Source organism: Rhagoletis pomonella, unplaced genomic scaffold (genome assembly GCF_013731165.1).
Source record: "Rhagoletis pomonella isolate Grant_MI unplaced genomic scaffold, Rhpom_1.0 Rhpom_scaffold_00007, whole genome shotgun sequence".
Taxonomy (NCBI): domain Eukaryota; kingdom Metazoa; phylum Arthropoda; class Insecta; order Diptera; family Tephritidae; genus Rhagoletis; species Rhagoletis pomonella.
In genome coordinates this window covers 52,947,052-52,964,441 of record NW_023458561.1, presented here as the reverse complement: position 1 = coordinate 52,964,441, position 17,390 = coordinate 52,947,052, and the positions used below count along the sequence as shown (strand labels likewise).

The 17,390-nt window shown below is 36.4% G+C and overlaps 2 protein-coding genes across 2 annotated transcripts in view; both read left to right on the top strand.

The window, feature by feature from the left end:
• Positions 1-469: 469 nt before the first annotated feature.
• LOC118743062 (solute carrier organic anion transporter family member 1A3-like) lies at positions 470-12,969 on the top strand. Its single transcript, XM_036475542.1, has 9 exons — positions 470-805; positions 4,272-4,501; positions 4,580-4,912; positions 6,301-6,823; positions 9,197-9,403; positions 9,505-9,652; positions 9,734-9,937; positions 11,852-12,171; positions 12,241-12,969. The coding sequence occupies exons 1-9, from the start codon at positions 519-521 to the stop codon at positions 12,413-12,415; spliced, it is 2,427 nt and encodes an 808-aa protein (XP_036331435.1). The 5' UTR covers positions 470-518; the 3' UTR covers positions 12,416-12,969.
• A 4,011-nt stretch (positions 12,970-16,980) lies between these two features.
• The window catches only part of LOC118743900 (solute carrier organic anion transporter family member 74D-like), a 5,804-nt gene continuing 5,394 nt past the window's right edge, over positions 16,981-17,390 (top strand). The window contains exon 1 of the mRNA XM_036476662.1: positions 16,981-17,231. Within this exon, the coding sequence (XP_036332555.1) occupies positions 16,990-17,231 (242 nt within the window). The 5' untranslated portion in view covers positions 16,981-16,989. The remainder of the gene's footprint in view (positions 17,232-17,390) is intronic.

The following is a 17,390-nucleotide window of genomic DNA, read 5'->3' as shown; positions in this document are numbered from 1 at the left end:
CAAAGATAATATTTGAAACAAATATGCAAACTTCAGATAGACAGATAGGCAGCTGACAATTTGACGGTCTATTTGACGGCCGTTGATCACCGTTTCAGTTCAGCGTCATCTCAAATACAAATAACTACTTAGTTAGCTGCTACTGCTGGATCGTTTGTTAGTTTATATTACTGACAGTATCCCTACGCGCACATCGATAGTGTCGAGCGATATCAGCTACTCCGACGAGTTTATAAAACACCCGCAGCAGCCGTATATTATCGCCTATTCACAGACAATCAGCCGTGACGCTAAGACAGCGGAGTGAAAAAGTGTTTCGATTGTGTTGTAAATAGCAGCCACTTGGGCCTACATTTGTTAAATTTTGGATATTTGTGAAAAAATAAAACTGACGTCGTACCCGCATAATTAAGGTGTTAAATGTGAAACATTGTGTATAATCTAGAATCGTTTCTAAAATTATTTTAGTTTATAGAGGTATAACTAAGTGAAAAAAAAACTACAAATCGTTTGCAACCATGGTTGAAATCGAGGATCATCACACAAATCATGAACATGAACACAGCACAGATGCGCAGGATAATCATGAGACGGGTGGCATCGATCGTGATATTGATGTCGAATCGCGTCTACTCGATAATGGCAATGTTAAGTCGAGTGAAAAATCGAACGGCGCGAAAAATAATGAAAAATCAGATCATGATCAAATAATGACGGAGGAGATTAATAAAATATTAAGAGATATGCCGTTAACGGATGATATGACATGCGGGTTTTGGATATTTAAAGGGCGTTTCTTTCAAAGGTAAGTAATACATACATACATAAATATTTACATACGGGAAATTGATAAGTCGCAGCCCATTAGTTCACATTGCAATTCGGTAGAGAATCTCTTACTCTAAAATGTATGTGGTATTATATACAACATTGATCCAATGTTTGAAAATATTAGAAAAAGAAGAGACATACCCATACACCAAAACGATCAGAATGTCGAGCTGAGGCGAATTAGTCTGTCGTCTATCAGCTTTGGATATAACCGACTGAAATTTCGTAAGCGGGTTCCTTTTTATAGGGCCTTTTCTCTAGTAGCTCTTAAAATTTATCCACTCTTTAAACACGAATTTTTTTCTGAAAAAATTTTTTCAAAAAATTTCTTTGAAATGAAGATCAATTTTAAAAGCAACTTGAAAAAAAAAACGGCCAATAATGTATTAGTCATCTGACAACTATAACATATAACACCCAACAGCTGATTGTTCAGATATGAGATATTGCGTTATTTCGCACTATTCTCATTTATTACACTGGTCCACAGTGGTTTTGGTTCGCGCAGCTGGAATTGTTTTTTGCAACCTAGGACCTTATGTTGATTACGTAAATAGAAAGGAAAATTGTATTTGCTATGTGTAGTTTTTGACATATTGCTACATAACGGTTTTTGATTAAAAAAGGTCGGTCAAAAAGTGTCTAATGTCTGGTGAATTCGTTAACCGATCAAATGAAATGTAATTAAATTTCCTATCCTCCATTGATGATTCACTCTTGATTAAAATACCAAGTTTTCGAGATATATGTGGGCAAAAATTAAAAAAAAAAAAAAAGAATTTTATTGCAAAAAAAAATTAAAATTTCCAATTTAAATTGTAAAAAATATATCGGTAAAGGACTTGTGAAATTTTTTTTTATACCTACACCACACCCTTGACCACAATTATTTTTCTCCCACGTGCAGTTTTGAAATTTACAACGGTTTTATATTTTAGATAGCTGAAATCTATATTTTCGTGTGCTCATTTTTACGTCCTGTTAGTACGTTGCTATAAACAAAATACGTTTTTAAAAATATCGACAACAAATCGTGAAGATATATCACCGGAATATACTGAAAATTCGCTTCAGATAATACGCTCTTTGAAATACATTTATGCAAGTTTTATGTACAGTATGTAATAAATAAATAAACGGTTTAAAATTCATAAACTGCACTTTATTTACATAAGACTAACAGAACTCAAACATTTTTAACCGACTTCAAAAAAGGGGAGGTTATCAATTCGTCGGAATACATAACTTTGGACCACGTGAACCGATTTCAATAATTCTTTTTTTATTGGAAAGATGACACCTCAAGGGTCGTCCCGTAATTTGGTTTAGATCCGATGATTGGATCATGAAGAAATTAACGGTACACGTAAATTTATATATGAGAATTGAAGTCGGTTATGTTCTTTCCTTAAAAACTACTTGTTTAATAAAAAGTTCTATAAACTCAAGATGAGCTCAACTTTCAAAAGTACCTAATAAAAAATTTTAAAAAAGAGTCAGTAAAAATAAATTTATTGATTCCAAGAAATTTTTACACTTTTATGTTAATTTTTTCGATTTCTGGTTTCTGGTTTTCGATAGAGATGGTGATTTTTTACGATTTCACATTTTTTTAATATTACGAATACCGAAAAAATTATCTGAACTCTTAAGAAAAACGAAAAATTCATATAAAACGACGGACAAGAAATGGAAAAGAAATTTTCTTCTACCAAAATTTCTTAAACCAGTTTGCAGCTCTCAAGAAAAAAATGGTCGTATATTATTTTCTCATGAAAATTTACAGCAAAAGCAAAGCGCAAGCAACAGAAATTATAATAAATATTTCTTATGATTTCCTTGAGAGCTGGATTCTTAGCTTTAAGATACAGTTTGTATTTGTTATTATTTGTTATTAGCTTTAGGGGGGGGTTTGAACCCCAAAACCCAGCCCCTGTGTGCGCTAATGCATCATCCTCATCTTTTTCTATATATTTAACTTTGTTTTTACTTTTATCTTTATCATTTCTTTCAATTACATATTCCCCTTTACCTTTACCCTTATATAAGTAAAATGTTTAAATTTACCTTGTTCTTAATTTTTGCCTTTATCTTTACGCATCTTTCTTTTTGTTTTTATTTCTACCTTTGCCTTTGCCTTTAACCTTTTTTTAACCCTTTATTAGCAAGTTTTTGTTAAATAAATACCATGTGCATACACTCAAGAAGCATTTGTTTCAGCCCCAACCATTTCCGTTGAATTTTAAAAGTTACTACCAACCAACCAACCGCCGCTAAAATAGTTTAACTTCAAAAAACAAAAATCCTTACTACTGTTAAGTGGCTCATATCTCCAATCCTTCTCGAATCCATGTCTTATCTTTACTACATGCTTTAGCAATCCTTACAGCTTACTTTAGTAGGGGTTGGAAATGGATTAGACAAGGATTAGAGATCAGAGCCACTTAAAAGTAGTAACAGTTTTTATTTTTTGAATTTTGAATTGTGTCGTTATTGCAGAGGACCAATCCAGCTCTTACAGCAAGGCTTAAGATGGGCTTCCCTTTCCTGGTAGTTTAAGATTTAGCTCATTTAGTTTCGTTATGATTTCTGAAGTTGATAATGATGCGAGTTGAATTTTTGCAGCCATTCGAATTCGGGATGGCCAATGCATTTTTTATTGTTTCAATACATTTCCTCTACATAGAAAGCCGTCGAAGTTTATTGCACAAAAGTAGTTCAGAATCTTTATTTTTTAAGGAATTCTTTAAATTGGCGATAATAGAGTGCTTTTGCCAAGATGTTGTTAAGAATCTTAACCACCATCTGGTGTAACCTAAACAGAAATCAGTAAATGATATAACTTATCGTTTAGGGAGAAAGACTAGATGCCTTAAGTGTGTCCTTAATCGCAAAATGGTTTATTGTAACTGAACCACTGAACACGGCCTCCTGCATACCTTCACATGGGTGTGTGTAAATTGTTATCCAAAATAACTTTTTTCGGGTTAAATGAGATTTTACAATGACAAAATGCAGTTAAGAATATTTTTGTGACATTTTCTTCTGTTTACAATATCAGCTTGGGTGTGGTTTCATTTGTATAGGAATTTCTAGAACGGCTTATTTATGCCATGGAAAGTGCAAAGCGCTCAAAGCTGATATTGTGAACATAGAAAAATTTAAAAAAAAAAATCGCTCAAAACTCCCTACAGTATCGAAAAATTTTTTTCGAAGTTAATTTTTCTACCAAAATCACTTTTTATACATTTTATTGTAGGGGGGTAATATGTGCATGTATGTTACCTTATTAAAGAAGGTTCTTTTGAAATTCAGCTTTGTACAAAGTTCCGTTGACTGCTCACTAAAGCTCTTATAGAATTAAAAAAACAATACTATATCAATTTTTATTTTAAAATTATATATGAAATTCTTGCTGATTTTTAATTAAATTTTCTCAGATTCGCAAATCAAACCGCCTATGTATTACTCTACGGCATGGTTGGCTGTGTCTTCTCAATGACTTATGCCTACTTTAATGGCACAATCACAACAATAGAGAAACGCTTTAAAATACCATCAAAGAATACAGGTATTATATCAGTGGGCAATGATATCAGTCAAATGATGGTCTCAGCTGTACTCAGTTACTATGCGGGTAAAGGACACAGACCACGTTGGATCGGCTTTGGTAATAAAAACAAAAAAAAACATTTGCTTAGTTCCTGGCTTGGTCTAAATGGTACTATTTTCGCTCCTCTATTTGCAGGCTTACTAACAATTGTGATTTTCTGCTTAATGACTGCGTTACCACACCTCCTTTATGGCCCTGGTGATGATGCTTTGGCGTTAACTGCGGAATTTGGCGCTCAACCGGATGAAAATGCTACCATGGAAGCAATACAGAAGCAAGGTTCGAAAACGTTATGCCTCCTAAGTGGCCGCGGGGCAGAGTGTGAGGTAGGCGAAGGCAATTTGGCACCTCAACTGGTGTTATTCGTTGCACAATTTATCTCAGGTATTGGCGGCTCACTATACTACACGCTGGGCGTTTCATATATGGATGATAATACGAAGAAATCACGAACTCCAGCATTGCTAAGTGAGTGCGAGGGAATTTAATGTAAAATGCTGGGGAAAAAATAAAAAATCATGGCCGAAGAATTGAGAGGACGGTTCTACCTTACTATGTTTTTATCATGGTAGATACATAAATACACTGCCGGAAAAATGTATTGGCACAGGAATTTTGCACAATATATGCATCAATTTCTATTCAAATATTTTTCCGCTATATTTTTATAAAAATATGGTTCATTCTACAACAAAAAAAAACACAAAATATGCAGTTTTGTAGCCCTTTAAATTCTAGTACAGAAAATGCAAGTTCGGAGTTAGTCAAAAATTGCATTGAGTTTTGAGAATTTTTTTGTTGAAGGTGTTTTTTGCATTTTTTCCATATAAAGTATTTTCGAAATTTTTTTTGTATGGAAGAGACTGCGTGAAAAAAATTGCCAAAAATCAACGTTAATTCGTAGCTACTTATAACTTTTTCTTTTTTGCAATAAAATTGATCGGGCTACATATCTGCATACTCAAAAAAATTCTGGAAAATTTTATGAAAGTTAGTTAAAAAGTTAGAAAGAGTTAAAAATTTGCATGAAAATTTTAGAAATTATATTTTTATATTTTTTGTTGTAGAATGAACCATATTTTTTTATAATGCCGGAAAAATATTACAGTAAAAATGATTGCATATATTTTAAAAAAGCAGCTGTGCCAATACTTTTCACCGGCAATGTATGTACATATGTATATGAATGTCACAATTTTTTATTTTTTTCCCAAAATTCATATCACCAATCGTAATAGAAAAAAACTATTAAAATATGCAGTGTAATGCGAAACTTTCTCCACCACTCATTCGTAAAATATTTGACTAAATCCCAAAAAATGTTTGCTCAAAATTACCTTTTATGAATCCTATTAAGGGCCCAAGTTTAAGCGTGATCGTATAAAAAAAAATTCCACTGATCACTTTACTTGGAATCGCTCATATGTATGACAAATGTAAGACATTAGATAGGAGCCTTGAGGATCGTATATACATACGTATATTACTGTTTTCAAAAAGATGTTTTATTTGAATCTTAAAAAATCTCATTGTCATATAATTCGCTTACCCCTTGTAGACGTGTGGAGTAACTAAAAAACGGTAATAAAGCTTGTTTGGCAACTAAAATTTATCTTAGATTAAATTACTTTGCGTGTGCAATAACTAAACAAACTTATCTTTAAAATCTTTTATAATGATATTTATGACCCTTTTATTTACCCTGCTAAATTTGAAACAAAAGTGTCAAATGGAGTATTTGCTTTTCAACCGTAAATCAAGAGGTGGTTTAATATTCTCCAACATGGTAGCAGTAGAAAACTTGTTTATCATCATAGCACACATACATACGTACTTACTCTGACCCAATCTTTCAGGTTTATCATACTTTCTGCGTATGCTTGGTCCCGCGTTCGGTTATGCGCTCGCCTCTTTCTGTCTGCGCGTCTACATCGCGCCAAATTTACATCCTGTCATCAATAATCAAGATCCACGCTGGTTGGGCGCCTGGTGGATGGGGTGGCTAGTGATTGGTGGTATGATATTCTGCTCTGGTGCCTTTCTTACAATGTTCCCTAAAGAACTACCACGTGCTGCGGCTAGACGCATGGTCGAAGATGAGCGTCGTAAACGTGCAACGTTAAAGGAGAGACAAGATAATCTTAACAAAGAACCAACGGAGAAGGATAGACTAACTGCTGAGATGGAGGAGAAGCCAAAGGAGGAAACCAAAGCTTCTTTCAAGGATATGTTAACTACTTTTAAACGGCTCACCACCAATAAGACGTTAATGTGCAATAATTTCTCCTCTGTATTCTATCTCTTCGGTTACACGCCTTACTGGATTTTCACACCTAAATACATTGAGATACAATATCGGCAGTCAGCAGCTACATCGAGGTAAGTTAGAGAGCATTCAAGTGCGAGCTAAATCTAGAAACAATAAGCGGTTTGCTGAAAAATTAATGAAAAAATGGATAGGACTTTCGCGACAGCAAATTTTACACGCACAAAACTAGTATATAAGCAAATCTAAAATGGTGGCACACTTATCGTAGACAACGCATTATCTTCAGTTTTGCATAAACAAAAAGATTCCATCTCAAAATTGTTTTTAAATTAAAACTTAAAAAAGTTATACTATAAAAGTAAAAATAATCCCTCGTGCTGGGTAAATTTTGTATGGGGGAAAATAAAAGGCATTTGATCGTACTGTAATAGTAATGTTTTGTTGTCTTAAGTTTAAGACAATAATTATTGGCCACGAAGGATTAATTTAAAACATATCTTTAGCCCGCGAAATTGATTCAAAGTTTGTGAATTTGAAAAACTAAATTTTGGCTTGTAAGATCTAGACGATATATCAAAAATTATTCAATTTAGTATCTCACGTTCATATATCATTTTTCAATAGGACTACAAGTTTTCGAGATATTAGGATTACAAGTTTTGGAGATATTTAATAATAATTAAATAAAATTTAGGTGGGCAGCACCCATCTCAAGTCCATTTATGTATACTTGAAAATTGGAGCGGAATGGTTTCATTAGCCAAGGAAGAAGCACATTTTTCGCGGTTTCTAAATTTACCGTTATACGAAAGTCGTAGATATTATTTAAAAATAATTAAATATTGGCATGTTTATAACAATTTTAGAATGAGTTTCGAGTGTGCCAATAAAAATTGTAAAAATGGAATTTTAATTTCTCAAATCGTAGACATCTTTTACTCAATGTAATTTTTTTGCATTTGGTGGCACACTAGCTTTACTACACTAGATTGGTTCGTTTTGGTAAGAATAATATGTTCACCGTTTAATTGTAAGAATTTGAAGCACCCTAAATTTTTAAAATTAAAAAATCATAATATTTCAAAAATTACAACTTTATTTAATTTGGTGGCACACTTTGGAACTTTACAGATATGTTGTATTTGATGCCAATGTTCACTGCCTCTAATATGAATATACTATTTTAAAACTTCCCAAAGTTATTAAAAAAAAAAAACAATTATGATTTTTTCGAGTGACAATGAAAACTTAGTAATTTCGGTACTTTTTCGCCTAAATTAACGTTTTGAAGCTCAAATTGTGCAATACTTGATTTGTTTTATTGTACTTGCATCTGGAACTCCATTGATTAAAATATATGCAAGAAGAATGCTTTAGCGTATTTTTTTCTGTCCAGAGAAGGAGGTGACACTTAAAAAAACAACTCGGGAGATTTGCTTATATTCGCGAAAGTAGGGGCCAAAAATAGTAAAAATGAATTTTTTTAAAGGAATAAAATGATTAAATTTTTTGGTGCAAAAGGATGAATAGATATTGAAAATGTGCTTTTAAATTTTATAATTGAATATCCTTGAAAGTTTGCAATATTTATTTTTAAAGAAATTATATGCTAAGGATTAATATACACACAACCACATCCTCGAATTGCGTCCTTGTAATTGTAATAGCTTAAAAAAAATAAAAATTTATCAAAAGTGTATCTTTTTCAATACCTTAGTATTCGTGAAATCAAAAACTTAATTTTTTTAATTTTACAGAATTTTTTTACGGACCGACAAAAAGTATGATCGAAACTAAATGTTGTTCTCCCAGTTTGGTTCCCCCCTCTTAGTGTTCGCCCCTCTTAGTGTTCGCTCCTCTTAGTGTTAAGTTCTCAAAACTTCTTCTCGTTTTATTCTATGGAAAAACTTTCCCTAGAGTTTTGTTCTTACTTCATCTTCTTTGAAAACGTTATCGGTACTTTCGTTCTCATTGGAATGATTCCCGAAAGTTTCTTTCTCTTTCTGTTCTTTTCGAGAACGTTCTTGAGAGTTTGGTTCGCATTTGGTTCTTTACGGATACGTTGCCGAGCCTTTTGTTCCGCGTTCAAACTGCTCTCAATACTTTTGCTCCCATTTAGTTCTTTTAGGGGAACGGTCTTGACATAAAATTTCGTTCTCGTGTAAAACTAAACCAAAATCAGAGCGCGTTCTCGGTCCCTGGAATTTTTACGTTCATTTAGTTGTAAATATGGTTATTCAACATAGCGCTGAGTTTTTTTTAGTATTTTTTTTATTTATTAATATTTTTGAAATTTCCAAGTCCTTCTAAAAAAGTTTCTGACATCAGAGGAAAACGAAAAGCACAGTTTGCTATATTTGGTCCATAGTTTCCTGACTATATTTATTGTTTCGTGTATCTCGATTTTTTATTTTTTTGTTTTGTTTTCGCCGTACGGTGTAGTATACGAGTATTGTAATATGTTTTCAATATATTTTCCGCAGCTTGGTCACTGGTACCGTCGCCTTGGCTTTTTCTGCAGCCGGTGTGCTACTCTCAGGTTTTGTAATATCGCGCTATAAGCCACGCGCACGTTATATGGCCGCTTGGAATGTAATCGTTGGATTCCTGACCGTGGCTGGCATCCTGGCTTATGCTTTTATCGGTTGTCCAGGCAATGAGCAGTCGGTGATTGTCAACATACACGACAGGTAATTAATATGCATACATAGAACTGCATGCGAACGCAGACAATATACTCGCAAATACTGTGAATATTTTTTGATGCCACTGATATTTATCCAAACACTAGCGCCCTCAATAGCACTCCCACTTGTAATTCGAATTGTCACTGTGATTATGTGCGTTACTCACCGGTTTGCGGGGAAAACAATATGACTTATATATCGCCTTGCCATGCCGGTTGCAAGAAGCAATATAAAACTGCCAATGGGCGAAAGGTAAGCGCGATTTCTTTGTTTTGATTCACAATTTTTTCTAAATGGTATACAAAAGTAAATATTTGTTTTACTAATTTGCAGATTTACTATGACTGTTCTTGTATACCTAACAACAGCTTTAATAAAAGTTCGAAACCATTATTTAAACGTCTCACTGTGATGGATCTGAAATCAGAGAACTACGATAATGATGACGGCAATATTACTACTACTATAAGGCCAGAATTGCCAATCACAACGTTGGATAAAGCATTACCGACATCACTTAGCACAGCTTATACAGATGTGAGTTAAAAATATTAGTGTAGAAGTGCCGCTATCTTTGCTAGGGAGCGCTGACTCTAATGTTTGATTTACTTAGGGCAGTTTGTTCAATGTCTGGCTATCACTACCTCCCAGTTAAACATCTTTATCGACCTTTTCAAAATCTTGCATATAAAATGTGATCGATAAAGCAGTCACTGTACTTAACCGCAGCTTCGACCTCCGATTTGAACAACCGGCCCTTAGGCTGGTGAACTATATGAAATCTTCGTCTTCACCTCGATAGCTTCTGCAGGAAAAACTTGTTGACATAATTACATACATATCTATATATGCCTGACAGTACTGATACAATACATAATACGACGATAGCGGTAGAACCCTAACTGCGGATTTTTTAAAGTATCAGGGATTTGATGTCTATTCCAGCTTTCCCCAATTATTCAGTCTGATACTTTAAGTATTCTGAAGACTTCCGATGTAAGACCTGTTAGAAAACCTGAATTCGAGAATAAACATTTTAAACAGTTTGATTGTAATGTTAACCTTATGGGGAAACCAAAATATGTTCGTCTATAACTTTTGAAATAGGCTAGCTGGCGGGCATATATTGCTTATGACCACAGATATATTTGTAAATGAAATAGCTAAAAAAGAGCTAGGAGCTAAGGCCCAATTTTCGGAGCTGAATAGAAAAATAAAGAGCTAAATCTAGTTCCCAAAGCGCCAAAATGGTAACAATGTTGCCATCCGCACAGGCCTGCACGTCGAAGATATTTTCACTAAGAAGGCAGAGTAGCTCGCCTGCAACGATGGACCATAGCAGAGGGGAGATCCCTCCCCCCCTTTCGTTTCTAAGAATCTTACATTTTCCTGTCCTTGAGTGGATATAATGGTGCTGGATTTAAGGACGTTTGCTATCCAGCGGCTTGTGGTCTCATCAACCCCTTCCAGCCGGACGCTATTGTCTATTAGAGAATAGTATCGAAAGCGCCCTCCACGTCCAAGAAACATCCCAGTGCTACCACTTTGTCCTACAAAAGACTTTTCAATTTTTCTTGTTAGTATGTCTTACTAGAAGATGGAAATTTTAATATCTATGTAAAGGGTTCTCGGTAAGGAAACTATCCCTGATATGTCTGTCTACGATTCTCTCCATTGTTTTTAGTACAATGGACGTAAGCCTAATGGGTCGATATGACTTTGGTTGGTCTGCTGGTTTTCCCCCTCCTTTGGTTTGTAATGGACTGTCCTTTCCTGCCACTGTAGTAGATGGGACCCCACGAAAAACTTGCTACGAAAAGCCGTATCAGAAAGGGTGGCAAGGGAGGAAGTCCCTTTTGAAGATGAGCTGGGAAAATTCTTTATGCTCCATGTGATGCTCCAGGTGCTTTCGTAGGAGCTAAGGCAGATATAGCGCATTTTATTCTATCCTCGTTGAACCGTCCTTTAGCGATTCTTCTTTGTCTTGCCATTAGTGCAAGTTCTTGAAACACCTCGCTCATTATACGATTTTGGTAACCACATCCAACAAGATTGTACAGAATTCATTCTTCGACTATAGAGCAAGCCCTTTACAAGGAAAGTGTACTGAACAGATTTGCAACATATTCTGCAAATGCTGGATATTTGCATAGCAAGTATTATTCAACTAAGCCTCAATAAAATAGATGCAGGTCATGTTTATGTATGCGGCTGTATATCGGTGAGTGGCGTAATGGCAAAACGGAATGTTATTACACGAATTCTAGAGAGCTGCTTCACAGTTCTCCACCCAATCGCCAATTAGCTTATTTTTCTGCCATAACTGCATTAAATAAATCTGTAGTTACTCCCGAAATCCGGGACACAATACTGGCTTTAAATATCCTACAAATAGTTGTATTATTAATAATTGTTCTTTAATATTTTTTGAATTTTTCTTTTCTCTTCCAGGCTCTTCTCGGTGGTCAGGCGATAACCGGCGCATGTCCTGTCAATTGCTTTGCTCAATTTGTCACATTTCTCTCGGTGATGTGTTGCCTCAAATTTGTTGGCGCCACAGGACGTGCCTCAAATTTTCTCGTGTCCGTACGTTGCGTGCCTGAGAAGGATAAAACGGCAGCAATGGGTTTTGGTATGATGATGATGTCCATGCTAGCATTTATACCAAGTCCCATATTCTTCGGCTGGGTATTAGACCGTATTTGCCTTGTGTGGGGTAAAACGTGTACAAATAAGGGCAATTGTTGGCTTTATGATCCAGAATCACTGAGGTAAGAAAAAAATTAGGATTGGCTTTATACGCCAAATGAAAATCTGCTATAATTACGAATTACTTTTAGATACACACTCAATATAACCGCTTCAGTATTTGTTGCGATAGGAGCCTTATTCGATTGGGGTGTCTGGTATTATGTGAAAGATCTGAAAATCTTCGATGAGGAGGTGAAAGAGGTTGAAATGAAAATTGTACAGCATGAAGAAGAAGTTAATTCCATTAAGGATTTAGAAGCATAATTTTTATAAATCTTAAATATATTCAGACGCAGTCTTTATTTTAAGACATTTTATAAAGTGCGTGTGTCTTTGAGCTTGAGTGCCCGGTTGAAAGTGTGTAACTGTGCCAAATTTAGTCTAATAACGAAATTTATGTAAATATGGAAGCCAATGTTTACTGTATAATTGTATGTATGTATATGTAGCTATTAGATTGATAAGAGTAAAATAGGTTCATAGTTATTTTTGTAAATAAAATCATTTCAAATTATGCTAATTTACCAAAGTTATAGTCAACATGTGTGCACGCAGATAAAGGTCTGTTTATATGTACGGTCAAATGTTGTGCTTTGTTATAATTTTTGATAGGAAAAGTACTGTATACTAAATATTTTGATTGTAAATACTACAAACGAATTTTCAGTATGTACGCCATTGCTTAAGAAGAAAGTATTAATAGCTACGATTTATGTACATATGTATGTATTAACACATAAGATTAGAATATATATAGGTTAAATATGTACCTCTCAATTTACAAATCGTTATTCTAATAAAGAGAGGTCTAACTCACTTTATTTTCACCAACAACTTGAAATAATTAAAAAAAAAATGTCTGCAGCTATTAGCAAACTGCAGGCTTCAATAAAATTTTTAATAAATTAAATAATTTTACTTTTTATTATGTTTGGAAATACATTTTGAAGAAAGAACAATTTTAAATGTAATTTCTATTTTAATGTAACGATATTTAGTACGATTATGATTATATTAAGGTGTATCAAATAATAAAATTTATTAAATTTTAACACAATTTACTTGAAGCTTTTTACGCTTGTTGTCATAGTTTATTCGATAACCTGATAGTTGTTAATAATTTTTAAAAACTATCAGGATTTGGCGTTCGCGTGCGCAGGCGAATTGAGAGAGCAAAGTGACAGTTCATTTGGAGGGAAAGTAATAGAAAATTGTTTACTATTTGAAAATTTGCCACCAAGAGAAAACAGCTGATCAAGCTCTTCTGGCTGCAATCTGATGATTTTTAAGTTTAAAAAATTTGTGGAAAAATCTGGCCTAAAAACTATAGGATGTACCAAAAAAATTAGTAGTTACACTTTGGCATATATACGGATGGGACATTCGAATTCATATCCAAACAAATAAAAATGTGAAATCAAAAACTAATAACACAGGAGTCTTTTTAATCTTTGGAGAGGACTGAGGACTTTTCGTGGCAAAGGAGGACTATCCTCACGAAAGGAGGACGGTTAGCGAGCCTAGTTGTCACACAAACAGGATTTTTGCCAAACACTTTTTTAGCTTCATCTGCCATTAATGGACACTTAACACGAAAGTAGGAAGTAAACAATAATGGATCTGCAGTTGTAGCTAAGCTGCTCCAAAGGCCCTGGAAACTGCTCGAACCTCTTCAAAGTTAGTCCAGGAATGTAAGTTGAGGCTAAACTCCGTTACAAGATGGAATGAGCTTGAACTTGTATGGGTGCCAGGACACTACGGTGTTCAAGGTAACGAACTGGCTGATGAATTGGCGAACTGCGGTTCTCTGGAGCGCCCATTTGGACCGGAGCCAATTGTAGGGCTAAGCATAGCGGGAACGATCCGGTGCATCAAGGATCTCATAAGCAAAACTCATGAGAGCCATTTGTGCACTATTGACACCTCCAAAATGACCAGGTGTTTCCTGAAAAGGCCTGACAGGGTGGTAGCAAAATTTCTTCTCAGACAAAGAAGGAGTGATCTACGACCCCTGGTAGGACTTATTACGGGGCACAATCCATGGGGACGACATATGGTCACCATAGGCATCATTGACGATCCACTGTGTACATCGTGTTTGGAGAACGAGGATAGTACAGAACATTTTCTCTCCGCTGTCCGTCCTTCGCCAGACTCACATTTTTTGGTCGGGTGTATGTACTGAGAATGGACGACGTACATTCTCTTTCCCTCAACAAATTACTAAAATTCACAATGGAGTCTGGTAAATTTGTAGAGGAGTAATGAACTCCCACCCCCACCTGCATATCCCTTTCCTCTAAATCCTGTTTCTTGGCCTTAAGTACAATGGACAATACTGGAAAAATTTGTTTTTGGTTGTTCCGGCCACCCACAATTCCATTCCATTCTAAAAAAAAAGGTTAATTTTTTTTTTGTGCACACGCCTTAGTACAAGACGACTTCAAACACAAATCTTGCCTCCTGGATGATTGGTCGGTTGAAGTGGCGAGTTTAACAACTCCATTTAGCACTTATGCGTGCCTCTACTTTAGTATTTGAAATAAATCCGGACACTTTTTCGACGATTTTTTAATTGGTTAAATAAACCCCTGCCAAAACTAACCAAAACCCGTTATTGAAAATGTCAGTTAGAGGTGAAAGTGTTCCACAAAAATATTAAGCAGTAAATTTCACTAACGATCATTGCCACGGCAGCCGTTTCTACGCACCAGAATAACTCGGGTTTTGCTGTTGTTTCGGCGATCTAACCCCGTTTAGGTTGGCGAAATATCTCAAGCGTTGTGCGCCCATGGAGCTGTATCTGCTACGAACTCTTCTACTCAGGGCTAGCATCGAGTCAAACCCTGGCCGAGAAACTTACCCCTGCTGCGTGAAATACTGGAGTGCAACGGATGGAGTCTGCTCAGGCCTAAGGACTCACCGGCAGTGGACCGCAACATATGTGGCCCCCTGCTGTTCAAACAGAGCTTCCTCCATGGCACTCCCAAGTCCACTTGATCAGCTCAATGCAAACACAACCGCACCACAACAGAAATAACCCCACCACCACCCACACTCCGCCACCAACAACTCCTGGTTCCTCCAAACATCTGCATATGTGTGTCAGACCAGGATATTCCTTAACGTCACATCAGTCAAGTTCAACACCTGCCTTGGCTGGTGTCACTTTAGGGCATGTTCAGGTCTGCGCTCCACGAGAAATGGACAAAGAACTTCGAGGGCCCGTGCTGCGCTTCCATAGTCATCACTATTGATAAACCAGCGGACTTTTATTCCGCGGAACATCGAACCTAAGTACGTCAACTTTTCTAAGGCTGATTGGAAAGGCTTCTCTGCCCTCCCCACACCAACAGACGTTCACGTAAGTGAGTGTATGTATGTAAGTTCCGCAGGGTTGTCACTGCTGGTGAAGCTCGCTTCATCTCAGCCGGACACCCGTCCGACCTTTCCTGCTGAAGCGGCTGTTCTAACCGATGATGGGGATAACCTTCGCCAGGCCGATGACGGAAATCAAATCTCCACATTAGGAATCTCAATATGGAAGAGCACCAGAAGACTTGCAACTTCACCTCTAGTATGAGTAAGCTTTGGTCAGCCGTGAGGTCACTATCCAACTCGATTCGGATCCGGAGCGATGCGCGAGCTATTTTAGCCGACAATTCACGCTGGATCCTCCATGGCCTAACCCGCAACAGTCCTTTGGGAGAATAGTCCTCGTAGCGTTAGATCTGTCAAAGGCGTTTGACAACGTTGGTCACTCCACGCTACTACAAGACATAGAGGGCTCAAACGGTGGTCGGAGAATTATCTCACTGTCTAAGTTTAATATTTCCAAGCTCCTCCAACCACATGATAATAGCGTCCGGGAATGGAATTGATGACTTATGCTCGAAAGTAAACGGTTACCTCTACGAGCTTTCTCGCTTCTTCACTGCAATGAGCCTGACGTTATCCCCCACAAAATCTTCAGCAAACCCTTTTTATCAAGTGGGCGAAGGAGGTCAGCAACTGGGTATTTACGTTGATGACGAACACAACCACAATTGTCAATAAAGTACAGAGCTGCAACAAAGTCCTAGAGTCGCTAGCCGGCAGCACCTGAGGCATTTACATGACGAGGTGCAGATGCTCCCCATTAGGGAGCACAACACATTGCCTAGCAAGCAATACTCAATAGACGTGAGAACCCGAACAGACATTTACGTCAGGTACGTCAGAAGGCATCTCTCCAAACTGACAGACGAAGTTCTGAGGTTCATAAAGCAACCTCTGGATCCGACAGCATATCAACAGGCCATGAGCGGCATTCACAGGCAGTCAGTCTCAAGTTACGTAGACTCCAGACTTGTGAATGCCATTCTGGGCACACAACCACCTGACAAGGACGAGATAGAGCTTCGTTTGTTTCGGGAGACCCAAACAACAATAGCCCAACTTCGCTCTGGCTACTGCAGAAGGTTTAACTCGTACCTGTGCAGACTCGATGCAGATGTGTCCATCTCTTCGCATGCCCACTAAATTTCACTCAACTTTATTTATACATATGAATGTACTTAGTTTATATAATTTGTCATGAAAGCATATGCATGAAGATTAACAAGTAATGAAGTAATTAAAAGTGGATTTGTTTAAAAATAAAACCAATCTGTACTCCATTTTCAACTGCAAAACGGAATTTAAGATAATGCACCATTTACTAAATGCAAATAAATATATCGTAAAAGACGATAAGTGAAACGTATGTAGGTATTTGAGATATCAAATTGGCAGTTACTCACGGCAGCAGTGCACATTCAGGCTACGCTTACTTGTCATTTGATTCTTTCAGTTCTAAAATGGTGCAGCTTGAAGCGAAAATAATGAACTCAGAGGTTCACGGAAAGAGTGATGTTGAATCAAAATTGTTGGCAGAGACCAATATTAAACCGTCGCCATTCGAAGAGAAGGCACCGAAGAGGTTAAAGAATGTGGAGGATAGTGGCAATAAAACAGAAATCAATGCAATTCTACGCGATATGGCCATAACCGGGGATGTGCGTTGTGGTTTTTGGATATTTAAAGGTTCATGTGTTCAAAGGCAAGCGCAAAATTCATTTTTTATAAGTATAACTGGTGACTAGAGTGTGTGAGCGAACGTATGTATATTAGAGCGTACAACCTTACAAGCAAACAAACAAGGTTCGCCATACACCCCTGGGTATAAAGTAGTTTTGCAAGAGAATTAAAAAAAAAAAAA

What these genes read in the sequence shown, in the direction of transcription:
- LOC118743062 (XM_036475542.1), top strand. Translation starts at nt 519, where the DNA reads ATGGTTGAAATCGAGGATCATCACACAAATCATGAACATGAACACAGC. An exon ending in AAACTGCCAATGGGCGAAAG is followed by an intron (nt 9,653 to 9,733) that starts GTAAGCGCGATT and finishes ACTAATTTGCAG; the next exon opens with ATTTACTATGACTGTTCTTG. An exon ending in TATGATCCAGAATCACTGAG is followed by an intron (nt 12,172 to 12,240) that starts GTAAGAAAAAAA and finishes AATTACTTTTAG; the next exon opens with ATACACACTCAATATAACCG.